This window comes from Arachis duranensis, chromosome 4, assembly GCF_000817695.3.
Source record: "Arachis duranensis cultivar V14167 chromosome 4, aradu.V14167.gnm2.J7QH, whole genome shotgun sequence".
NCBI classification, from domain to species: Eukaryota; Viridiplantae; Streptophyta; class Magnoliopsida; order Fabales; family Fabaceae; genus Arachis; species Arachis duranensis.
In genome coordinates, this window is record NC_029775.3 from 48,766,417 (window position 1) to 48,792,943 (window position 26,527).

At 32.9% G+C, this 26,527-nt stretch overlaps 2 protein-coding genes and 1 non-coding gene across 6 annotated transcripts; 2 read left to right on the forward strand and 1 right to left on the reverse strand.

The window, feature by feature from the left end:
* Window positions 1-13,353: 13,353 nt before the first annotated feature.
* LOC107484205 (pentatricopeptide repeat-containing protein At2g01860) lies at window positions 13,354-18,350 on the forward strand. Of its 2 annotated transcripts, none has more exons than XM_021140412.2 (2): window positions 13,354-13,802; window positions 16,569-18,350. In XM_021140412.2, exon 2 carries the CDS (start codon window positions 16,626-16,628, stop codon window positions 18,099-18,101), a length of 1,476 nt encoding a protein of 491 aa, XP_020996071.1. In that variant the 5' UTR covers window positions 13,354-13,802; window positions 16,569-16,625; the 3' UTR covers window positions 18,102-18,350. The 2 variants fall into 2 exon arrangements, with proteins under 2 accessions (XP_020996071.1, XP_015960311.1); XM_016104825.3 differs by lacking the exon at window positions 13,354-13,802 and adding an exon at window positions 15,343-15,803.
* On the forward strand, window positions 15,886-15,949 carry LOC127746905 (small nucleolar RNA snoR101). The gene has a single exon (XR_008008717.1). It is a non-coding gene; the product is annotated as a small nucleolar RNA snoR101 (small nucleolar RNA).
* Window positions 18,351-18,474: 124 nt separating the features above from the next.
* On the reverse strand, window positions 18,475-24,190 carry LOC107484204 (protein WVD2-like 7). Of its 3 annotated transcripts, none has more exons than XM_016104823.3 (10): window positions 23,991-24,167; window positions 23,816-23,873; window positions 22,381-23,241; window positions 22,001-22,192; window positions 21,477-21,517; window positions 21,315-21,401; window positions 21,140-21,236; window positions 20,953-21,024; window positions 20,558-20,668; window positions 18,475-19,261 (listed from the first exon to the last, which is right to left on the reverse strand). In XM_016104823.3, the coding sequence occupies exons 2-10, from the start codon at window positions 23,867-23,869 to the stop codon at window positions 18,944-18,946; spliced, it is 1,833 nt and encodes a 610-aa protein (XP_015960309.1). In that variant the 5' UTR covers window positions 23,870-23,873; window positions 23,991-24,167; the 3' UTR covers window positions 18,475-18,943. The 3 variants fall into 3 exon arrangements, with proteins under 3 accessions (XP_015960309.1, XP_020996069.1, XP_015960310.1); XM_016104824.3 differs by having other exon boundaries at window positions 19,116-19,261; window positions 20,566-20,668; window positions 23,991-24,190; XM_021140410.2 differs by lacking the exon at window positions 21,315-21,401 and having other exon boundaries at window positions 23,991-24,169.
* Between the last annotated feature and the right edge of the window lie 2,337 nt (window positions 24,191-26,527).

The following is a 26,527-nucleotide window of genomic DNA, read 5'->3' on the forward strand; positions in this document are numbered from 1 at the left end:
TGCTGCCATAGTCATACTACACATTAGATCTAAAATGGCTTGTTCACTTAACCCATCTAAATTCCATTCTACTAATTTGGATCCGGTAAAACTATTTTATACTAGCTGTGTTCTTTCTTCAAGGCTTACATTAGCTGGGGTTGGTCTTGGATAATAATTTCTTAGTTTTGGATAATACTGATTCTTGTGTGTCATTTTGTTGATTTCTATTGTATTAATAGCTGTTTTTTCTAAACTTATGGACTTAAGTTTTTCTTTTAACTCATAAATATCTGCTTCCACATTTGTTCTAAGTTTGATTATATCTGGACTTTGAAACTTATATATAGGTTTTTCAATGGGCTTAAGTTGTTCATATTTATGTTCAATTCTTTCTAACTGGTTTTTCATAATATCTAGGACTATGCTGGTGTAGTTGAGTTGTTGATGTACCTTTTTAATGTCTCTTTTGTCTACACATCCTTCTATTCCACTATCTTTATATGGGGTGGCTTCTAGTTCTAAATTGTGTGCTACCTTTAGTTTTATGGTTTCTTTTAGTGGATATTGGGATTCTACGGTTTGCCCTGTGCTTGTTTTTCAAGTAGTGTTTGTCTTAGTTAAAGGACAAAATTCTTTTTTGAAATCATGAAAATAGGTTTTTAACCAGTAGAAGAAGTATAAATTGATTTTATTTTTTATTAAATAATCATAAAATTCCTTTCTTATTTCGATAGTTTCTTTTTCAGAATATCTAGTAAAATACCAGTTTCTTAATCCTATATTATATTGTGTATAAAAATCTTTACTAATCCAATTTTTATCAATCTCAAAAGGTTCTTCTTTCATTATAACTCCTAGGATTTGAGAGGTAGTTGGCGAATAATTATTCTCTGTTCCATATAAAGGAGTTGCTATATGTGGTCTATTGTTATTTATTCCTATAACTCCATCGTTTATGAAGGAATTATCTATAGAATGTTTTGGTGAAATTTCTTCTTTATTCTGATAATTTGGTATTCTAACTGAATGAGACCTATTAATTCTTAGTCTAATATGTAGACCTTCTCTAATAATGTCCCTAATTTCTGTATTTTCTATTTTTTCTTCTTCTACTATATCTTCTAAAATCCATTCTTCAGGGATATTCCCCATTAGTTCTTCATGTTAAAGTTTTTTAGGTGTTTGAACAAAAGACCTTCGTAAATTAGCATGAATAATAATAGTTTCATCTTTTGATGATTCTCTTTTAGCCCTAAAGTTATAACAGTAAGGACAGAGTTTAGTAGATCTTCTCATAATACTATGTTTATATGGTGGTCTCATGAGAAGATACGAGAACCAGGCTTTCACCTGATTCTGATACCAACTATTATGAGTACCATAAAAAATATTTAAATTAATAATAAATAGAGTACTAAAAAGTACTGTTAATATAATAATAAAATCTAATATATCAATAATGAACTAAATATTAATACTCACTTGATGATGGAGTAATATGAACTATATTATAATTTAAAGGCTTGAACCAAAATACAAAGGATGAAACTTTTAAATACAAGGATTGCGATGAAAGCTTAAAAGTGTTTGTGTTTCAAAGTATGAAAGGATGTGTGTATAATTGGGGATGATCAACAACCCGCTCCCCCTCCCCTTTTATAGTAGACTAAGCCCTTTATTATTTTACATTTTAACAATTGATTTTGCATTAAAGTTAAAACTATTTGATATTTTGTATTTAATATAATAAAAAAATGTCCTATTTTAAAATCATGTTTGTATTAAAACAAAAGGGTTAACCACAAAAAATTATTCTGAATTATTCAAACGCTGACAAAAATGCACTTGAATTTACTATCAATAAAAATACTTTTATACAACAACAATAGCCAACAGTAAATATATATTTTCAAAAATTTCCTTGAAGATTGGTTTTAATGTGTTTTTTTACAAGCATAATTCAAAAAATGAGATATTATTATTCTTAAAATTTAATAATTTTTTTCCAAGTATATATTTTTTTGTGATTTTTTAAAAGTATTATTAGTTGTTAACGAAAAATTACAAAAAAATATATATACACAACGAAAAATTACCAAATTTTAAGGATAATGATATCTCTTTTTTTAATCATTCTTGCAAAAATTTGTATCAAAATTCAATCTCTAATGTATTTTTTGAGAAATACATATTTAATGTTAGATAATCTTGCAAAAAAAAAAACTAATATTAAAAATGTATTTCTCAAAAAATATATTAGAAATTGAATTTTGATACAATTTTTCGCAAACATGATTAAGAACATGAGATATTATTATTCTTAAAATTTAGTGATTTTTTATTAAGAATATATTATTTTGTGTATTGTTAAAAGTACTATTGGTTGTTAACAAAAAATATTATTATTATTATTATAATAATAATTATTATTATTTTATTTTATTTATTTTTTAGTCGGAGGACTGTTATGTCTAACAGAGAAAAATATTGAGAATTGATTTATGTATTAATTTTTTTTGGAACTAAAATGTCTGTTTTTAAAATATTTGGGGACTGATTTGGGTAATTACTCTGCCGAAAAATGAACTGTGGACTGATTTGTCTGCCGGAGTAAAACCTTGGGGATTGATTTGTGTATTAATTTTTCTTAGAGACTAAAATATCCGCTTTTAAAATATTTGGGAACTGATTTGAGTAATTACTCTTCTTCTTCCCTATCTCATACTCGGAGCAAGTGGACATCGCCACTGCCTACTACCCGGGGCCACAATCACATTTATTTACAAACCAGTATTCCCGTTAAACTTTTCAACTTACATCACCCCTTTATAATCTTTTTTCACTCGCAAGTTATTATCCTCTCAATGTTCAAATCCCTCTCTATAATTGAATTTAAGTTTAGGACACTGGGGAGTAAAAATAGAGGTTTAGAAGTTCAAAATTAGGTTTTAAAATATGAAATTCACTTTACTGAAAATAGGAGTCCCGCGCACGCGTGGGTGCGTTTTTTCCCTTGCTTGCGTATACACGCAACCTCACGCGTACGCAGGATAGCCAACCCGAACCGAACGCCTGCGTCACGTGGGAGGCTTGCGTACACAAGTTATGCAGAGTTGGCAAAATCCTTCAATGATGCAAAATTTTAGCTTTACACACTAAACTTCTAACGCGCATAACGTTTTTGTTAGAAATCGTTTTTCATCCGTTCTTCAAACGTCATATACTTCATGGACCCAATTTTCATATAAAATAAGTTTGAGGAAAATTGAGAGTTTGGATGCCAAGTTATGGCTCACCAAAATTCTACCAAAAATCAACTTTTCACAAAATTGTCAAAGATTTCTAAACCTCAATTTTCACAACAATTTCATTTCAACCCTTTTTAAAACTTACGAAACCATATCAAACCAAGTCCAAACACTCCTCAACACACCAATTTTACTCCATATGGACCCAATTTTACAAATATCACCACTTCCACACAATAATTCATTTTCAACAACAACATAATCCAACCATTCAAGTTCAATATACATCATCATCATTATCATGATCATATACATAATCAATTATCTCTATCAAACACAACACCAACACCACAACCAATATAGCACAACAATAACCTCAAACTCATTAATCCTTATGCATATCAATCCATCACAATCATCAATAACACAATAATTCAATGCTTATCCTACGGTCAACTAACCTAAGTTTTCACGATACATTATATTTTAGTTACGAGAAACCGAAATCATACCTTGGCCGATTTTCCATTAATCCTGGAACGTCACAATTGACCACCGTTTCACAAAACCCAAGGATCCAAATCTTTCCAATGAAAATTTAGCTTCCAAGGTTCACTTCTAAACATCCAATTTCACCAATTAAATCTTCAATTTAACATAATTTTAATCTAATACATACAATTCCATTTATAACCACAAATCAATACCTAAATTTCACAAAATCAAAGTATTCACAAGGGATATGAGTTTCTCACCTTACCTACAGATGACATGGGCAAAACCCAGTGATTATCTATCGTTAGAGCACCCCTAAGTGATATATGTTTTGACATTGACACGTATACATTTTGATCAAACAATTACGGTGATAAGCCTCAAACAAAATATATAGGAGCAGAATAACTTTTACTATTAGATGACCATATATTTCTAATATAATTTCATCATATTAAGAAGATTTCATGGCATGACATTAATTATAACTAAATGATAATGAATTAATCTTACAAGCATAGAATATGGCTCTATTGGATCAAATTGCTCTGATACCAAAACGTAATACCCTAATATTTCTAAACTAGATTTAAGCCTCATTTAAATTATATTAGTCATTAATATTGAAATTTTACAATATTTTTGAAAAAATAAAATCTTTATATAAAATAATTATATATATAAAAAATAGTGGATAGCAAATTTTTATTAGAACCATTACTAGTTAAAAAATATAAGTGGATCTAGAGATACTAATATGAAAAATAGGCGTGCTAAACTATAAAAGTAAAAATAATGACAAACTTTACTCACATCAAATCATAAAAAAAATCAAAGTTACAATTGTAGTCACTTAATAAAGATAAAATAAGACACACAGAAAATTCTAATTCTCTTAATTTGCATCACTATTACTAAAACAACTACCTATTCTCCCTGCTTAATATGAATTTGTGTAAGTGCTTAACGTTCTGTATCTACGCCCCTAATATCTCGCTCCTAATCATGCACTGGTCTTTTCATCTCAATTGAGCAGTATATCATTTCGTGCTATATTGTTCCTGAAGATGGTATGAAGAAAAGGGTGAAAAACAAAAATTTTTCAGTAGTTTATCTATATGGTGTCATTGTTTTCATCCCTAGCCACTCTGAGTTTATAAAATAAAAATAATGATAATGCAAGATTATTCAATTATTATTATTTTTAAAAGTCTTTGTTAGTTGGAGTGGTGTGACTTTTATATGCTTCTCATTTGCTTATGTTATGATACATGTGACTCATGACTGAATGCCTATAACGTTAAATTATAGATAATACAAACACATGGACCTTGACTTGGTTTCTCTTGACATTCTCCTAACTTCTCTTACATGAAAAGAAAATAATCCCTTGCTGACCAAAAAACTCTTATGCAATGCATGAAATAGACTTTAACTTTTCTTAAGCATTCTTTTAACATTACTTTGACTTTGGAAGGTACTGAGCTCAAACTGGTATAAAAAGGTGGGAGTCCCTTTCACTTATCAAAGGTTCTTATCCCAAAAGTTTGGTGACCATCTTCCCTTACCGAAAGATCATCTCGATCGATCACCTTCTCTTACCAAAGAATCGTTTCAATATCTTGTCCTTGGGGGTCACCTTCCCTTACCAAAGGATCATTTCCTCAGTTCTTTAATGTACATAAGATGGTTATTATAATGCTTAATGTGTATGAAATAAAGAAACACTATATCATGATATATAATGCTAACATCTATATTAAAAAATATTTAAAATATGACATATAAAAAAGTAGTATAAAACCTTATCTCTAGTAAAGTTTGTAAAAATCCTATATATGTTCCAATTCAAATAGACACGATTCCATGGCTAGACTTTGTGTATGTTTTAATGTAGGTATGAATCTTTGACTAAGGGATAGAAAGAAAATCTCCATATTCCGTAGTTTGCATAGTTCAGAGGGGATATCTTCTTGAACAATATATGAGTGAAATTTGTGAATAGTTTAGCAAAGAATTTAGTGTGAAAGTAAGAAAGTGAGAAGAGATAATAATTTTTCTAATAATGAAGCGAAGAAAGTGTACGAATGACATTTATAGAAATAATAGAAGATAGAGAAAATAGGTTACCTAGAAAGTTTTATATAAAATAAAAGGAAATAGAATGAGAAAGGAATGACTCAAATAGCTCTTAGGTATGTACAGATTATGTTAGGAGAATGTAACTCGCATTTAGGTAAAATCTTTAATCTGAATTGTCACTTTGCAAGCCTTATAAAGTTTTCTACATTTGGAATTTTGAAATAGCTATTAGATTTAAATTTATGTAGAATTGAGTTAGTTTTAAAACAAACTTTGAACAAAGTCAATCGAATAATCACTGCTTGAGATATTCATGAAATAATGTTAATATATCAGGATGGATGGTTAGAGCGCAATTATCTACTATGAACTTGTAATGGATTTATCTACCTAATTTAATTTGAATTTGATTTTGCACTAAACTTAAAGAATAAAACTAGTTTTCTTATCTTTTCATGTAACTAAAGATCATTTAGATCCAATAAATATAGAATTACTTATGACTATATCTTATGTAAAACCTGGTTAATTAATGGCTAATTAACCCATAAATGAGAATTTATTCTAGAGAGTTAAAAATGTGATTTTATGTCTTAATATGATAGAGGAGATTGAGACGAGAATTTTGATACCAATTTTGTAGAAATCGGACCAAGATTGGACCGAACGGGCCAAACCGGGCCAACCGGACCCATATTGGGCCCTTGGCCCAACCTAACTAAATCAAAACCCTAATTTTCAGCACTCTCTCTCCTCACAACACACAAACACACGCTGAAAATGATTATGGGGAGGGAAAGAACACTCTCTCAAGTTCTTTCTCTCATTTGATCTCCAAACCACTATAATTTTTTATTTAGAGCTCCGATTGCCACACCGTTTGCGGCCATACATTCACTGCAAAGAGCTCTACAAAACCCACTACCCTATTCTTGAGGTAAGCCACGAAATCATTTTAGTTCTTCATCCCTAAATTTTGAGTTTCATGGAGAAATGTGTTGAGATTTTGGGCTCTTTGATGTTATAGAACCCAACTCTTTTGAAGAAGAAGATTAATCTTGTGTCCTTGAACCTTGGGTGTGGTAAAATTCTTAATCCTAGTGTAATTTATTGTTTTATGATGCTTGGGAATTGAGATGTTGTGTTTTGGTATGATAATTGTGGCTTAGGTAGTGTGTATGTAAATATTGAAGCTTGATTGAGATTTTAGAAAGCTTGAGAAAGGGCTTGGTGTGCAAAAATATGTTCTTGGAGGTGTTGAAACCTTGAGAGCTTGTGGACAAGTGGTTTAGAAGTGCTTCGGTTGAGCGTGGGAAATTGGCTAAGGTATGTTCTCGATTTCCTGTATCTAAAATGTAATATGGTGTGAAAACTTAGACTAGAGGCCCTAAGATAAGCATTGAATTGTTGATGTTATTGAATGGTTGAGATGTATGATGTAGTCATATATGTGGTTATGAATATTGATGCCTTGATGGTGTGATATATGAAAAAATGCATATTGTGATATCTGCTTGATGAATGATTAAGGTTGATTTGTGGGTAAAATCATGTTGATGGTGAGTATGATATTGATTATGTATAATGATGGTTGATTGGAAATGGTGTTGTTAGAAATTGGGATGAAAAAGGATGTATCACATGTTAATGTGTTTGTAATTTAGCCATTTGATTGAGATGGGTAAAATGGTTGGATGGTGGTTTTGTGAATTGTGGTAAAGTGTTAATGTGTGAGTTGAGGAGGCTTGACGTTGATTTTGGTATATTTTGATTGATTTCAAAAAGGGTTGAAATTGGTATGTTTTGGTTGATTTTGAAAAGGGTTGAAAATGACTTGTTTTGAAAATGGCACCTTGTGGTTTTGTATGAAAATATGGTTTTTGGGCATACTTTGACGGGACATAACTTGGACTCTAGATCCCCGTTTTGTGCCAAACTTGTTTAGAAATGAAATTGGATCCGGGATGTTCATGCCGTTCAAAGAACAGGCGAAAAATGATTTAAAATGAAGAAGTTATATCTGTTGGAAGATTGGGGGTTTAATATGTGAATTCTGTAGCTTTTAACTTAGAAAAATTTTTAACAGAATACTCTCCACGCGTAGGCGTGCTTGACACGTATGCGTCGTTTTTCAAAAACGTGCTATCCACGCATGCGTGTTGTCCATGCGTGCGCGTTGATGTGCTGCACCAAATGCCCAGCCATTTTTTCGAGAGTTGTGCCAGCTTTGTGCATGGGGCACAAACGCACCCACACGTATGCGTCATTTGGCTGTTTTTCCATCCACGCGTGCGCGTGGAGGGCGCGTACGCGTGGCCCTGTTTTCATCCCAAAGTTGATTTTTGAGTTTTAAAAGCCAAATTTCATACTTCTAAGCCTCCGATCTCACCCTTTATGTCTTAAATCATTATGATATGCCTAGCAATGAAAAAGGAGCTAAGAGATATGGTAACTTGTGAATGAAGAAAGGGGAATATGTATGATCAATGATGATCAAGGATGATTATTTGAGATACGGAGGATGGCGGTGAAAGTGTTTGATGTGCCATGAGCCTAAGGGCTGTAATTGTTAATGAATTGGCTGGTTATGGATTTAACCATGAGCCAGATGACTGAGTTATTGACGTGTTACGGCAAAGCCATTATTGAATTATGGCTGAGTATGAAATGAATATATGCTTATTGATTGAAATATGATTTGTTGCACTTCCACTATCTGAGACACGAGTTTCCTTGAAAGAAAGCAGTGGCTAGCCACCACGTGCTCCAGGTGGAGACTCGAGACTCTGTTGACCCTATGTCGTAAGTATGGCCGGGCACTGTGAAAGTCCCGGATGAGCTCGCCCCCGTGAATATACACCAGTGCGGGTGTTGGATATGGATTATGATTATGATCATGATGATGATCGAGGATAACTCAAGTTGGGGATGCACAACAGAGGGACAATCCAATGGTTAGCTACCAGGACTTGTCGGGTTGGCTATATAACCGACAGATGATATCATCAGCCATTAGGACAGGCATTCATCATATGCATACTATGTGAATTGTTTGAGATTGCCTATTTGACTGCATATTACTTGCTAATTGTCAAAATGCCTTATCTGTTCCTATTTGTATATCTCTTGACTGATATAACTGTGTTTGCTATATTATATTCCTGCTAGTGGTTGGGAGGTCTGAAGGATTTGGAAAATGAAGTATCAGTTAGACTGAAGAATCTTTAGTCAGTTGCCATTGATGGTTTAGCCTATTTATAAGCTTTGATTTATCTGGTGGAAGTTCTAGGATTGCCTTCGGCTTTCCCAGTATATTACATGTTAGATACGTGGGAACTGTTACCATGTTGGGAACCTCTGGTTCTCACTGATGCACCACTAATTCGTGGTACATCTTGTGCTTAATTGAGTGGATTTTATCCACTAATCTCACACTTATTCACAGAATCTACATGTTTTACACTTTCCTTCCTGTTTTTGTGTTATGATTGAAAACATGTTTCTTTGGCCTTTAATTCACTATTTTTTTTATCCTCTCTTATTTTTATTTTGATGTCGTGATATGTGTGTTAAGTGTTTTCAGGGACACACCCATGTGAATTTTGTGGTTTTCAGATGCAGGGCGTGAGGCTTCTCGCTGAAGCATGCTAGAGCCTTCTGGATCAGCGAAGATTTCTTGTTTCTCGGGACTCTATTTTTGGTTTATATGTTTTGCTTAGATACTTACTATCTCCACTAATAATACAAACTATGATGACTCCTCTTATAGGAGGTTTTGGAGAATAGCTTTTTTGTATTTACGTCTCTTTGGGTTTCCTTGGGGTTTCCTATTTTACTTACATGTATATATTTCTATGCTCGGACCGGTTATCTTCGCAACCAAATTTTGAGTTTTGATATTCCTATTTTTGGTACTCCTTTGTATATATATAATCTCGTGTTATCTTATCTTGTAACTGTTATGTTACGTTAGCGATCGGAGTGTTGCGCTTTTCGAGTTGCGATTCTGTTTTATCCCTTTTTCTTCAAAGGATCCTAGTTAAAAACATTATTTATACTACTATACGTACTAAATTTTATTTTCTAGAGGTCGTAATACCTTGCCATCTCTGAATTATGACTTAAGCATAAGACTCTGTATGGTAGGGTGTTATATCTTAAAAGGTTGCTTATTGTCAATTAGAAATTTACTAAAATTAGTATTTTCGAATTTTTAATTTTAAATTAGATATGTTAGTTTTTAAGTATATTACCTTCTAATATTTTATTATGAGGCTAAAATTTAAATTATTATAAATTTAATTAATTAAATAATAACCATAATTAAAAAACTAAGATGTTACCCCTAGTGGCTAGTGTGGTGTTAGATTCCTTCATGGTTAGAGTTCGAGACATGTCGTAGCTTTTTCTTGAAGACAAATTAACTAGCGTTCCTACTATGTTCCACGCATTGCAAGTCGAAGGTGGAGGCACGAGTTGACCACGGTTATCATATCCGGTTCTTTAGTGGTTTACATCGGTTCGGATTAGTTGTCATGCGGCTAGGGGTGTACATGGCCTGGCCCGGCCCGAAGACCCGGCCCGGCCCTGAACACTTTAGAGGCTAATTTAGTGTGATTTCATCGGGTCTAGGGTCGGGCAAGGGTCTCAAAGATAGACCCGGTCATTATTTCGGGTCGGGTCCGGGCCATAGCTCGGGTCACCCGAACTCGGCCCGATGGCCCGGTCATCATACACAATTAATATTTTATGTTGGATGATGGCTATTCTTATGTGGAATTTAAATATTGTAAACCTTAATATTTTGTGTTATTAGTCATTTATAAGATTATAAGTTAAGATTTTATGTTTAAAATGCATAAGACTTTACACTAATGCATAATATTGTGTTATTTGTATTGATTTAAATATTTGGTGTTAGAGAATATTAGTATTGGTTATGGTTATGCTTTAATTTTAGAGAAGGGTTGGTTCTTATTATATTTTTTTAAGTGAATTTTACTATGTGAATTGTGAAATAAAGGTTGGAGATTAGGTGATTTTTACATGCTAAAGGCCCGGTTTTCACCCTGTTTTTATCCGATTTTCATCCGGCCCGAATGTGCGTAGGTTTCATCGGGTCTAGGATCGGGTTAGGGTCTAAACATTTGGCCCGGTCTATATTTCAGGTCGGGTCTGGGTTAAGCCAAACCCAGTGTGGCCCGACCCATGTACACCCCTACATGCGGCCTAGTGGCTAGTATGGCATTAGATTCCTTCATGGTGCAAGTGGTTTACCCTGGTTCGGATCAGTTGTCATGTGGCCCAGTGACTAGTGTGGCATTAGATTCCTTCATGGTGAGAGTTCGAGACATGTCATAGCTCTTTTTTAAAGGCAATTAGCTGGCGTTCCTACTATATTCCAGGCATTGCCAGTCCAAGGTGGAGGCGCAGGTTGACCACAGTTGTTATGTCCGGTTCTTCTACAGTTTAAACCAATTCAAATCAGTTCTTTCGAATTTGCGGTGTTTTCAGACTAAAACGATCAAAACATCACACGAACTGGATTAAGATCCGGTTCATTGGTTATTTAGTTGAACTGGATGGTCCGATGATCTAATAAGAAAAATGTTATGTGTCCTTTAAAATTCAGCCTTTAATCAGTCTTTTAATTCAAATAATATTATTTAATTAAATTTTAATTAAAATACATTCTTAGTTTGTAGCTAAACATGTTTGTAATTAAAACAAATGTAAAATTTAAATACTAGATTTTTTTACTTCTTACCCACTTCATAAAGTAGTTACTTTAACATTTTTCATTCTTTGTGTACGTTCCTCTCTCTCGTGCGTTCTTTTTTTTTTCTCTCTCTCACGTTCTTCACAAAAATTTTCATAGAAGAATGCTACTTCTCTGCAAGTAAATTTACTAGTTCATATTTTATATTATTATTATTATTATTATTATTATTATTAGATGAGTTGTGCTATTTTGTTTCTATTTGACTCGAGTGACTATGCATGCTAACTCAAAACTCATTCATCATCATCGTCGAATGAAATTTTAATAACATTATATCAACATTTGAATTAAACAATAAATGAATTACTAGTCTATACATCAATATTATTTTCTTCTTCTTCCCTTTTCTTTTTCTTTCTTTCTTTTGTTTTATTAATCTTTATCTCTAAAATGATTAGAGAAGACCACCAACATAAAATCATTAGACCGAATTAAAGATAAATAAAGGAGCAATTACACATCTAAAATTAATAAGTTATCCAGAAAATATTTTTAAAACACATCCAAAATCATAAATCTAAAATTTAAATTTAAACATTAAAAATAAAATTAATTTTGTATATCTTATTCGATTAAAGTTCATCTAATATTTCTTTTTTCTAATAGTTAGAATTTTTTGTTACTTATTTGAATATTAATGCTTTAAAAATTATTAAAATGTACGTAAAAATTCTTTTTTGTTTTTAATTGTAACACATCTAAAATTATTAAGTGATACACAAAATATTTTTGAAACACGTCTAAAATCATAAATCAGAAATTTAAATTTAAATGTTAAATATAAAATTAATTTTTTATATCTTATTTTTTTTATATCTTATTCGATAAAAACTCATCTAATATTTCTTATTTTTTTTTACTATTAGTTGAATTTTATTGTTACTTATTTGAACATTAACGCTTTTAAAATTATTAAAATGTATGTTTGTAAAAATTAGTTTTTTTTTTCAATTATTACACATCTATAATTATTGATTTATCTACAAAATATGTTCGAAACACATCCAAAATCATAAATCTAAAATTTAAATTTAAACGTTAAAAATAAAATTAAATTTTTTTATATCTTATTCGCTAAAAACATATCTAATCTTTCTTATTTTCTTATTAACGTTTTTAAAATTATTAAAATGAATAATTAAGCTAAGTGTTTTAAATCTTATTCAATAAAAGTATATCAAACATATTAGTTCAAAATATGATCTCTTATAGGGGTTTCAGGTGTGCGGATTAATAATTAAAACCCTTAAGATTTATTTTTTGAATTTTAAAATTAAAATCTTTAATTTTACTGAATTTAATTTTTAGATGTATATTTAAATGATAATCTGTTAATAATTAAAAATACTTAAACAGAAATTTTAAATTTTAAATTTCAGTTTTATTTAATTTATATTTTGAATGTGTATTTAATTTTAAAAGATACTAAATCTCTTTAAATATATTTGCTTCAATTTTTTTTAAATTATTATAATAAAAAGCTAAATAATAGATCACATTAAGATCTAATAATTAGAGATTAATTGAAGTTCTTAATCCAAAATCAAAGTTCTGAAAATTGGATCAGACTGATCGGTTAGACTGATTCAACTGCGAACCGACAAGATTAGCAGTCCGATCAGCCATGTAAAACCATCGTCTAGAAAACCAATGAAAAACTGTTGAACCGGACAAGAATCGGTCGGTTGGACCGAACCGAAACCCGCCCGGTTTTCACATAAACGGAAGCTCATTCGTTTCTTTCTCCCTTTCTTTCAGAAAGAAATCAAATCACACAACCCCAGCCAAAAAACCCTAGCACTGTAAGCCTACGCCACCGCCGCAAGGAGTGGCATACTGCCGTGTCCGTCGCATTCAGAGTTCGCCATCCGTCCGTCTATCTAGCTTCCCTCGTGATCCAAGTCTTCAACCCCTGTTCGCAGTCACCGATCGCGGCTGCTTCCTCGAGCTCGGCATCCGTCGTCTTTGTCTGCTCAGCCGCGCTTCCGTCGCCGTTTGTTTGCCGTTCACGTTCGCGTCTTCGTTCAGCTGTCGTCTTCGTTCGCGTTCTTCGCCGTTCACGTTCGCTCGGCGTTCACTGTTCGCGTTCACTCGCCGTTCACCGTTCGAGTTCGCATTCGTGTTCGTCTGGAAGCCACGTTGCTCTGCTTCAAACACTGCGACCAACCCGCGCGCTCCACCTAGCCGTCGAACTGCTCTCTTTTGTCGCCGCCGTGAGTTCCCTAAACCCGCCACCAGACAATACACTCACACAACACCAATACTCTGCTTCAAACTCTGCAACTTCTGATTTCTATTACAATAAGTAACTATTTGATTTGGTAGTGGTTTGGACTATTTCATATACTGAATTAAAGTTACAATAGTTATGTTCTCTTCTCTATCACATTGATATTAAGCTTTGAATTCTCTTATTTTGTTTTAATTTTACCGCACTCAACATGTTTGATGAAATGTTTTAACCATATTTCTGGTTGGTTTTATAATTTCTAGCTTTTAGAAACTTGGTAAGTTGATTGCATGTGAAATTAGAATACTTGGATCTTAGTAATTAGGAAATCTTAACTGCACAAATAGTATCTTTGCAGAAAACATATTAGCATGATGATTCCACTTGCATTAGTGTTCTTCTGGTTAATTTACCTGTTATTGTGAATTTGTTAATTTGCTAATTGTTCTTGTGTTGTTCTGTTGTTCTTCTGTTACTTTTAATTTTTTTTGTTTTTGTTGTGATTTTCTGTTCTTGATTTAAGCTGTGATTGAAGGTTCTTTGGTTTTGGTATTCTTCACTTTCCTGTAAGCTTAGCTTTTAATTCTTTGAGCATACACGGATCAAATCATTGCTTTCCGCAATGGTGATTTTTAGATTTTTTTTTGGGTTGCTTTGTTTTAAATGTTCCTATTGTTGTTGTGTTTTTGCTGTGATTTAAATTTTCTTTTGATTCTTTTTTTTTTTTTCGAATGCCCAGTCAGTACATGGTTGATTGGTTTTGCTCATTGAATGTATTTGATGATAAATTTTAAATTGATAACTCTATTACTGCTTTACTGTCTGTTTCTGTAGTTAAATTTTATTAAAGTTTCTTGAATTTGCACTGCCTATGTTATTGTTTCACTGTTCCTTCATTGCTTTTTTTGTTGTTAATCATTGTGATGAGCTTTGTTAAAATTGGGTTGAAAACTACTAATCTTTCTTCATTTTTCACTGTTCTAACATCTGTTCTTATTAAAAGATTTGCAATTGGTGATCTCTTGATTTATTATATGCTTCATGTTTTCATTGTTCTGTTCTTATGAAGAAAAAATTTGCAATTAGTGATTGTATGATTCATGTTTTGATTGTTTTGTTATATAAACAAAATTCTGTTTTCATTGTTTGGGTGCACTGTCCCTGTTCTTGATCTCGGCAGACTTGCTACCCCTCTTCCGTGTTGGATTCTTTTTGTTTCAGGCTTTGTTGTGTTTTTGTTTCAGCCTCTGTTGTGTTGTGTGTTTGTTTCGGGCTCTGTTGTGTGTTTATTGTGCAACACTATCATTTTTGGTTTTACTTTTTGACTTAGCTACATTAAGACAATATTCTCTATCTTTAACTTGTGCATTGTAATTCAATCCAGCTATTTTTAATGGAAGTATAATTATGTTAATTGTCAACAAATTTGCAGCAAGTTATTGCATATTTTGATGATTAATTACATTTAGTTGGTGATATTTTACATAGGGTTTTTTTGTGTGACTATTTTACGTAGGGTTTTAAATCTGAAAGATATATAGGATGTTTATTTATAATTTATTTATTATTTTATTATGAAACGGTTTTTCCGGTTGAGTCACGGTTAGACCAGTTAGACCAATAAACCAATAAATCAGTGACTAAAACGGTTTGATGACCAGTCTGGTTTTCAGAACCTTGCCCAAAATTGATTGAATTCCAAAATCCAAATCTAGAAAGATTCTTTTGTCCCTGTATATAAAACCAAAATGTACATAGAAACCCTGCCTCTTCGCTCTTCTTGTTCTGCTCACAACAGCCTCCCTTCCCACGTTCCCCGAGTCCCTCTCTTTCTCGGCGTCTGCGTCCCCGCTGGAAAAACTGCAGCGGAAAGCCACTCTTCGTGCTGTCTCTATCCTGTCAGCGTTGTTGTGTTTCTCTGTTATCCTTTTCTCCATATCCGTCGCCGTTATTCAGCTGTAGTCGTCCGTCAACAGCGTCAGAGGTTTTTGGTTTGTTTTCGTCTTGTTTTTGAATTCTTATTTGAATAAAATTATGAAAATTGCAAAGGGAAATGGCAAATGATGGTTTTACACTTGATCTCTGAACTTCAGGTAAGTTCTTCTGTTGACAAGTTCATTAGCTGATGCCTTTATTCCTTTGCACTTCACATACCGGTTTATGGTATGCTTCAAGTTTCTTTATGTTCGAATGAAAAGATAATGCACACTTGTTTGATACCATCTAGAATTTGTATACCATCTGTTTTATAAAAGTTCTGCCCGACCATTACTTTTATATTGTAATCAATATGGTTTCTGAACTCGGTTCATGTGATTTAATTGATAAAGTTATGTTCGATCATGTGTTTGAAAATGAATGTTGGTATGAATGTTCTTTTGTAAAATTAATTTTTAATAAAATTGGATAAATTTCAATGTGGTTTGTGTTTAGATTTTTTTTGTCGGACATTATTTTGAAAAATGAATATTGTTTGCACAATGTTATCTAAAATTACATTGAAATGCAAAATTACTAGAAGGAAAGTCAAAGATCAAAATTAACATACTACTCAATATAAAAGGTCAAAATAGGTAATTAACATCTTATCACTATTTAGAACAAAACTCAATCTACATTGAGCTTACCCAATATTATCCAAGTACAATTGTATTCATTTGAGGCAAACTTAACATGCGTTGGGAGATGACTAACGCCAAACCAAACATCCACTAATATATATGTTGTGTATTATCATTCTTTTTTGCAGGTTCTCAATGACAATTGATAGTTCAACCATAATATTTCTGATTCATTCTTCTAAATAATGGCCTACGCGGTGTCATTTCCTGGTGTTCATTTTGTTCCATTGGGAAGAATTCTGTGCAGACATGACAGATTCATTTTAGCTGCACATTCAAATAGGAGAAGATCAACAAAGAATGTCCAGCTTCCACGACGTGCCAAGCAACCTCCAGAGTTTGGCGTTAATCTGTTCTTGAAGAAGCCTAGCACCACCCCTGAAACAACTGAGGAAGATACTGATTTCCGTGAAGGAGGATCTATTGTTGCCAACGAAGAGGAAGAAGAGGAAAAAGAAAATACTATTGTTCTTTGGGAATCTGATGAGATTGAAGCCATCTCTTCCTTGTTTCAAGGGAGAATCCCACAGAAGCCTGGAAAATTAGAACGGAAAAGACCTCTTCCACTTCCAGTTCCCTACAAGCTTCGACCTTTGGGACTACCTACACCAAAACGGCTAGTGAAATTAGCAGCACCAGCAGTAGCTTCATCCCGTGCTTCTATGGCTAAGAAAGTGTATAAGAGCCCAAGTTTCCTAGTTGGGTTAGCAAGAGAGATCAATAAGCTTAAACCAGACAAAGATGTATCTATAGTTCTTGGAAAATGGGTGCAGTTCCTAAGGAAGGGATCCTTATCAATGACAATACGGGAATTAGGTCATATGGGGCTCCCTGAGAGAGCTTTGCAGACATTCAATTGGGCACAAAAGCAACATCATCTCTACCCAGATGATTGGATTCTGGCCTCAACGGTTGAAGTTTTGGCCAGGAACCATGAGTTGAAGATTCCATTCAACATCGAAAAGTTCACTGCTTTGGCAAGTCGTGGTGTTTTGGAGGCAATGATAAAGGGTTTCATTAAAGGCGGAAACCTTAAGCTTGCATTGGAGGTTCTTTTAGTTGCAAGAAGGGACAAAAGAATGTTGGATCCAAGCATTTATGCGAAACTGATATTAGAACTTGGAAAGAACCCTGATAGACACAAGTATGTAGAGTCATTATTAGATGAACTTGGAGAAAGAGACGAATTGAATCTAAGCCAGCAAGATTGTACAGCTATAATGAAAGTGTGCAATAAGATAGGGAAATTTGAATTAGTCGAGAGCCTGTTTAGCTGGTTCATACAGTCCAGTTCCGAACCAAATGTTGTCATGTTCAGTTGTTTGATTCACAGCCGCTACACGCAGAAGAAATACAGGGAGGCATTGGCTGTAGTTTGGGAAATGGAGGCTTCAAACTGCCTCTTTGATCTTCCGTCTTATCGTGTGGTGATAAAGCTGTTTGTTGCTTTGAATGATCTACCTAGAGCTGTGAGATATTTTTCAAAGCTTAAAGAAGCAGGATTTTCTCCCACTTATGGCATATACAAGGACTTGCTTGGAATCTACATGGCCTCCGGAAGAATGGCAAAGTGCAAGGATATCTGCAAGGAGGCAGAGGAAGCAGGATTCAAGCTGGATAAATATTTGGCCTCACCCGATTTGTTGAATCAAAAGCAATAGGTTTTCATATTCTTGCAGCTTCTAGTTGTTTATATCAATTCTTAATCCTTCTTCATACTGTAATGGCTACTATGCCATTATAAGCTTCCATGTACATTCTGTTATCAAGGATGAGGGGTAGAAAAATTTGTAGTATACAAGTGAATTGTAAAAACCACTTGTATCTATTATGTATCTCCATATGTATGAAAGTATGACCATAATAATGTTGATATTATTAACTTTCACTGTGTTTCAATTGAGAACCAACAGGAATGTGAAAAGCCTGGGATTAGAGACATTCGATTGAGAACTGCCAGTTTCTTATAATAGGTAACAATATACGGTTTAGAAGAAATATCAATTGAAGGGTAATGTATTTGAAAACAAAAAGTTCAATCAAGTTCATTTATTTTATGATAAACAAATACTTTAAGGTCTAAGGTCTAACAGGAACAACAGTAAAAAGTATGCAAATTAGTATTTTCTAAAGCTCACTTTTACATGCTATTGCTGCCTATATAACTGTAACTACCACTAAAATTAGTAACCCGCATTAAATTACCTCAGCTATACCATCAATTAAATATCCTGAACACTAATATGCTGTTGCTATTTCAATCTGCAGTCTGCATAATAATGTCTAAACATGCTGCTGCTACTTCAATCAGCATTCTGCAATATGCTTTAATCAAATGGCTCAAGATTTAAGATGAAGGGGCAATCTTCTTCAGGAAGCAACACGTACAGTGAGATTACCACCTCTAGAAGAACTGTTTCTCATGATCTCAAATCTGTGTTTTGATGTTTTTTGAGTTTGATCACTGTCTTTTCCTTCATTGTCTTGTCTTTTTGCTCCTTTACTACTCTCCGATACTCTGTTTTTGCAGTGTAACCTTCGCTTGTTCTTTCTCTCCAGAAAGGCGATTATTTGTTGCAGGATTGGGGCCGCAGCTCTGGCTGGTTGATGGAGCAGGAGAAATTGTTCGACTGGCTTTAGACACATTTGTCTGACTGCACTCTTCGACCAAAATACTATATCGTTCGTTTGATGTTACATATTCACAAGAAGATTGATCACTTCTGGTCTTCGATTTTGAAGGTAATGATACAGCTGCTTCACTCCCTGAACATTTTGGTTGATTCTGTGCTTTGCTACTTCTGGTGTTACTTGACACAGCCTGAGGAAGCCACTAACATTGATTAGGTGCAGTTAAAATAACAGTTTGACGAATTTCTTGACTAAATTATTAAACTAAACCAGGTAAAGAAAGGCTGAACCGAGCCCAAGTCAAAGAAAGTCTCATAATTTTGAAGATGAGTATGAACAAGACGTAACAGTTCATGTAGTTCTAATTTATAAGCAAAAGCAAACTAGGAAAAGTTAGGGGCTGATTGGTTTAGGCGTTTTCATTTTCACTTTCGATGAAAATGAAAATAAGACATGAAAGTATGATTGATTAAACATTTTAGAAATATTTTCAACGAAAACATTTTAAAAAACAGAACAAAGTTAAATACGCTATTTTCATGTTTTCAGCCTTTCCAGTTTTAACTTTTGAAAACGTTTTCACACCAAAACGTTTTCACGCTGCATCCCAATGTACTTCGCTAGTTCTTTTCCGTATTCTCTTCCTTTCTCTATTTTGCTAGGATATCTATTATTTACCAATTTATACATACATCTTTTTAAAAAGTGAATTTTTTTTTAATTTTTTTTATTTCAATTGACTCTCAATTTTTTATTTTGTGCTTGATTTTTGTATCTTTGAGTATATAGACAAGGTAATTAAAGAAAAAAATAGAGCTCTAATTAGAATTAAAATATGTATTTATTGATTTTTTTTATTTTATTTAGTATTGAGTACGTACTCTCCGAATTAACATGTATTTGTTAAATTTTATTTTGACCTATTTGTTATGAAAATAATTTTTTATTTTGACCTTTATTTTTTCGTTTAAAAAAATATTTGTTATGAAAATAATTTTTTATTTTGACCTTTATTTTTTCGTTTAAAAAAATATTTGTTATGAAAATAATTTTTTAAATCGATAATTAATTATGAAAGTATTGATAATAAAAATTAAAAGAATATATAAAAACTTAAAAATATTGACAAGAAAGTTGGTTTAAATTTTTTTAACTTTAATATTTATTTATTCATTATTTTATTAATAAATTATTTGTTAAAAAATTGTTTACATTATTAAATTTTGATATTAATTAATTGATTCGGTACATTTAATAAAAATATAGTTTTGTGATTTTAAACTATTGAAAATGCATTTTGAAAACAAACCAACAAAACATATTTTTATTATTTTCAATACTTAAAAATGAATCTTCCTCTCACAAACCAATCGCGTTTTCTAAAATGCGAAAAGTTGAAAATGAAAATCATTTTTAGAAAATCAAAATAGAAAAGGAAAACAGAAAATATTTTGACAAACTAATCAGCTCCTTAGAAAGCCTGTACCTTATTACCCTGTGATTGTGAAGGCGAATTCGTGCGATAAAATGAAGGCATTGGTGTTGCTTTAAAGGTAAGGCTCTTCCGGAGTTTCTTAATGTCAGCTTCTTTCTTCTCCTGCATAAATAGACCTTGAATATAAGAAAATTCTTCAAGCTTCATAAATATGAAACTAAGTGGAGTCAGCTACATTTAGTTAGAGTTACACAATCCTTTGGAAACCAGATCTTTCATATTACTCAGACAAATTACATATTAACATTAGCATTAAAAAAAAAGGAAACTCATTTGGAACTTGGTAACTTCATTTCTTTCTTCAAGTTTAACCGGTTTGAAAACTTTATTCTATCATGCATACCAACTTAGAAGAACCATAAGATATTATTGGTAACTTATATTACCTGTGATATTGCTTGTATTTGATTCATCTCAGCTTCCTTGGCATGCAATTTTTCTTCCAACTTCAAGTAGAACTGAGTAAAACAATCATGGAAACAAATCAACATTCTTAAAAACCCATTTTTTTTCTTTTAATGATAAAAACATAAAAGCACAGGGAAAGCGAGACTATAAAATGATAACACTTGCCTCTTTTCTCCGTTCCGCTCGTTCACTACATTTAAAGTTGAAAGCTGCAGCCTTAGGCTTACCATCAGACTTTGTTGTATTGAAAGTTCGATTTGACCTATATGACATTAATCACGGATAAAAAATAAGGAAATCAAAACATTAATCCGTACATATAGCACTACAGGTTACAAACCTCTCTGCTTCTTGAATTCCTTTGGAATTGGTTTTTAGCACAGTAGCTTGGGATTCTGCATCCTTTTTAACCCTTGATACTTTATCACTATCACAATTTAAAAGCATTTCAGGTATGAAAATGTGAAGTGAATAATAACATATCCAGAAGAGAAACAACTACCTTTTTCTTTCATGAATTAGGCTTTCCAGAACTTTAGAAACCTGCATACGGAGGCACAAAAGTTAAGGGGAATCCAAAGAGTAGAGAATACCCCAAATCAGTCCCTAACAAACTTTTAGCCGGACAAACAGATTTTATCCACCAAATGAATATTCAAACTTTTATTTATTTAGACAAATCATCAATCCTCACATCAGATAGTTCGTCTATATGGAGGGACTGATATGAGAATTTTAAAATTTCTTAGAAACTGTCATGTCATTATTAAACAACGATAAGGATAGATTTGTCTATTTTTATTGACGTAATAATTGATTTGTCTAACAAAATAAATGGTTAGAGACTAATTTGGTGATTAAAATTTGTTGAAAATTAAAGCGTCCAACTAAAAATTTTATGGGAACTGATTTGGGGTACTACTCCAACAACTATAAGCCAAATATATAGAAGGGAAACCATGTTCATACCGTATAGCAACACAATGGAATTAACAACCAAAATTTTTAATACTCATAAATTCTTACCTCTTTGGTGGTTCTGCTCAATGATCGAGTAGTTGGAGTTGCAGGTTTAGAGGAATTCTTTCCCATAGTTGTTCTCCTTGGACTCTCTCTACCATGATATTTTGCAGGGTCCTTTGATGATCTTGAAGAACTGCTTTTGCGCACTTGAATATTTTTCACTTCAAAATTCAGACTAGGCTTGGTCTTTGTTTCCTATGTATATAAGAAGCAAGGTTGTATAAGAAAGGGAAACAAGGCTTCAGTTGAAGAAATATAAAATATAAGCATAAGCACATGCTGTTATGGTTAAGATGAGTAATCTTGATGTACTATCTTCATATTCATAGTATTTATTCTGCACCCAATTAACACTATTCACACCAAACACTCGAAATGTGTACCTTCGGAGAAGGATTCACAGGATCATGCAAAATTGCTCTATCAACACCATGAGCTGGTTCATTCACAGTCATACTGGTGCTTCTTGAAAATTCATCATCATTTGCAGTTTCATCGTCTTTCTTCGCTTCAGTAACCCCCTCATAACTGACTAAGAGTATATTTCTTGTTTCATTTTCAAATCGACAAGCTTCATCCAAAGTAATATCTTTATGAGTGAAATCTTCCAAATAATTTGAACTGTTCATAGGAGATTCTGTCTGCAAACTTGAAACTGAAACAATTGGACATTCTCTGATGACATATTCTCTTTCACATGTAATCATTTCATAATCTCCATGGTAATCTGAACCATTGTGTTTATGCACAAACTCCTCTTGGGATCTTTCTTCTATTTCAACATAGTTGCTTGCTACATCTGCTCCGAAATCTTCTTGGAATCTTTGATCAAATTGAATATAGAAGTCATCTTCATTTGGCTCTTGGAAATTCTTTTCTATCTGAACAGAATATGTATTTTCATTCGAATCGAAATCCTCTCGTGACATTTCATCATATTGAACATAATGGACATCATCATTTGAATCAAAACCTTCATGGTTGCTCATTCCCTCTGAGCCTTTGTTTTCGCAGTTTGCTCTATCCGATTTATCATGACCACCGGACGGAATAAATCCAAAAAGGCCCTTCTCCTTGCAATGAGCTTCGAAATATGCTTTTTTCTGAGTGACTAAACCTGGTTTTGAACATTTCTCAACCTCTTCTAAGTACCTATTGTGAGAGAAAGAAGACCTTCTTTCCCAAGATAAAGGTTCTGTTTCAAATCTGCCGAATGAGATCGACCCCGAATGTATAGAATTGGCCTGCAAATTTGGCAAGGAAGAATCCAAAGCAACAACAGTCATGAACAAAAATAAAGTTTTTCGTATTAACATTAATACCATATCCATTCAATTCTCATAATGTTGATACTATTGGAAGATATTACAGTGAGTTGCAAGTGACCGGGGAGAAAATTGCATGAAAAAAAGAGATAAAACATGTATATGCAATATTATAAATCATAGATATGAATGTTTCCTTAAGATGCAACCCATAGAAATTAGAACACAAACAAAATCTACTCAAAATAGTATACCTTCAACCTTACTAAGAATGAACTGGCATAATAACAACATTACACTATTCAATTCCAGTCAATTTCTTTACCTAAATCTAAATTTAGATTAAGTTCAAGAAGCAATAATATATGAGATCGAAACTACAATGTATCAGAGACTACGACACAATAACTGAATATACTAACTAAGAATTACCAAAACATAAAAGCATGTGTGCTAATGGATTATGAATGGAACATGATAACTGAAGCAGAAAGTGAAAACCATAGATCCATGCTGAAATCAACAAAAGTGGATGAAAAGACGACACAAAAACCTGAAAGTTAATGCTAAATGATTCTTCAACCTCCCCAGCCATATCATCAATCATTACCCTGAAAAGAAATCAACCAAACACACCCTTATATGACTGAAACACACACAAACACAGAAGCACAGAAACCATAGTTGTAAACAACAAAGAAAGCATATAAGATGCAAGAAGAAGTAACCGCAGTTTCCAATGGTCCTTGTGTTAACAAAACCCAGGAAGCATGTTAGGTATCAAGAAGACACATGAGACTACGGAAGCCAATAATGCTTCGAAAGATTCCCCCTTTAAATCCCAAGTTTGGTTCCCAAGTTTGGTTTCTTTGGTTGGTTCTAAAGAAAGAATAAATAAATAAACAAATAAAATAGGAGTTAAGAGTTAATAATGTAAGGTAGAATCATGTGCAGGGTGTATTGTTTTGTCTTGTTTTGAAGCGACACGTTCAGAGTAAGAGGTATGTGCCAGTTTCACTTTCATGACTAATGGCTTTAACGGATAGTTAAGTCACCGTTTGGCTCCTAAGCATGTGGTAAAGACTGAAGACAGAGGCACGAGAACTCAGTCACGGCAATGCGGTGACTCTGTGCACCCACGTGTTCCCATTTCTCTCTTTTCATTAAAAGTGATAAATTTCAACACCACCACCGGAACCTACAACATTAGAGATCTCAGATCTTTTAAATTATATAAAATATTTTATATTATCAATATATTAAAACTAATTTTAAAATAAATTTAAGTAACTTTTTACTTTTGTTCTTAAAATTAATTAGATGAGTTTTTGATGTATTAAAATAATTAACGCTTCTACAAAATATGTCTCTTGTTAGTTACAAAATAACTTTTAGTTTAAAATGACCGTATTATATATATAATAAAATTTTATAACTAATGCGAATTTAATATGACCACAAACTATCAGCAAGTGTACCGAATCGTATCAAGTAATATCACGGCGAGTGAGTTATCATTTTCACTAGGATTAACGGACTAAACAACAAGGATCAAATGATTATTCTAGTCAGACAAACAACATTTTGATTTGAGGTAACTCAATGACTAAACAACAAGCAATTAAAAGCAACAATGAATAGATGAAAAAAGTAATCTAATTTTATAACTTGTGCGATTGATAAACCCCATTTGTAGGGTTTATCTTGTATTGATTTTTGGGGATTTTTATCACCTTTCACCCACATTTATTCAATAAAATAGCATGGTTTTATAACTTCTCCTTTAATTGTGCTTAAAAGTGAAAACATGCTTTTTAGGACTTAAAATAGCTAAATTTAATTCACCTTGATTCCATTAGATGCCTTAATATGTTTGTTAAGTGATTTCAGATTTAGGAGGCAAGGATTGGATCAAGGGAATGAAGGAAAAGTATGTGGAAATGCAGAACTCATGAAGAAATAGAGGAATCGCAAAAGCTGTCAAATTGACCTCTTCGCGTTTAATTGACCATAACTTGAGCTACAGAGGTCCAAATTATGCGGTTCCAGTTGTGTTGGAAAGCTAACATCCGGGGCTTCGAAATGATATAAGATTTGCCATAGTTGCATCGCGTATAGGGGTGCGCATGCGCACAATACACGGACGCGCCAATGGTGGCACATGATCCACTTAATACAACTCGTGGCCAGCGATTTTAGAAGCCTTGTGGGCCCAATCCAACTCATTTCTTATGCTATTTAAACCAAGGATTGAAGAGGGATGGGACACACTAGTTACCATTAGTTTAGTTTAGTTAAGTTTTGGAGGGAAAGTTAATTTTAGAGAGAGAAGCTCTCACTTCTCTCTAGGATTAGGATTAGGTTTTAGATCTAGATCTACTTCTTCTTCTTCTCTCTTAATTTTCCTTTTCCTTCCTTAATTGTTCTCTTGTAGTTGTATCATTCTATTTCTCTTGTAATTCCTTTTTAATGTTAGTTGTAGTTTATGAACTTTCTTTTGTAGATCTACATTTCTTCTTCAATGCAATTGGTAAGTTCTTTGTTGTTTCACAATTGTTTTGCTTTTCTGTTATTGATCTCTTGCCATTGTAGTTAGATCTCTCTTTAATTCTTGCAATTCATGTTGTTTACTTTTATTGTCTTTTATGTGTTTGATGAAATGTCTCTTCTAGCTATTAGTTAGATTTTGTTCCTCTTGGCTTTGGTTGAGTAATTAGTGACTCTTAAGTTATCTAATTCCTTTGTTGATTGATAATTAGAAGTTGTTAATTGATTTGAATGCCTCTAAAGCTAGTCTTTTCTTTAGGAGTTGATTAGGACTTGAGGAATCAAATTGATTCATCCACTTGACTTCCCTCCATGGTTAGAGGTTAACTAAGTGGGAGCAATGGACAATTTGTTGTCACAATTGAGGAGGATAACTAGGATAAGACTTCTAGTTCTCATATCTCGCCAAGAGCTTTGTTAGTTGTTAGTTTATTTTCTTTGCCATTTATAATTCTTGTCTAAAATCTCAAAAATCCCAAAATATCTCATAACCAATAACAAGAACACTTTATTGCAATTCCTAGAGAGAACGACCCGAGGTTTAAATACTTTGGTTTATAGATTTTAGGGGTTTGTTACTTGTGACAAACAAATTTTTGTATGAAAGGATTATTGATTGGTTTAGAAACTATACTTACAACGAGACTTCATTACTGAAATTCTAAACCGTCAAAAATTCAATCACAGCGATCTTGAAGAAGGCAAAGCCACTGGCCTT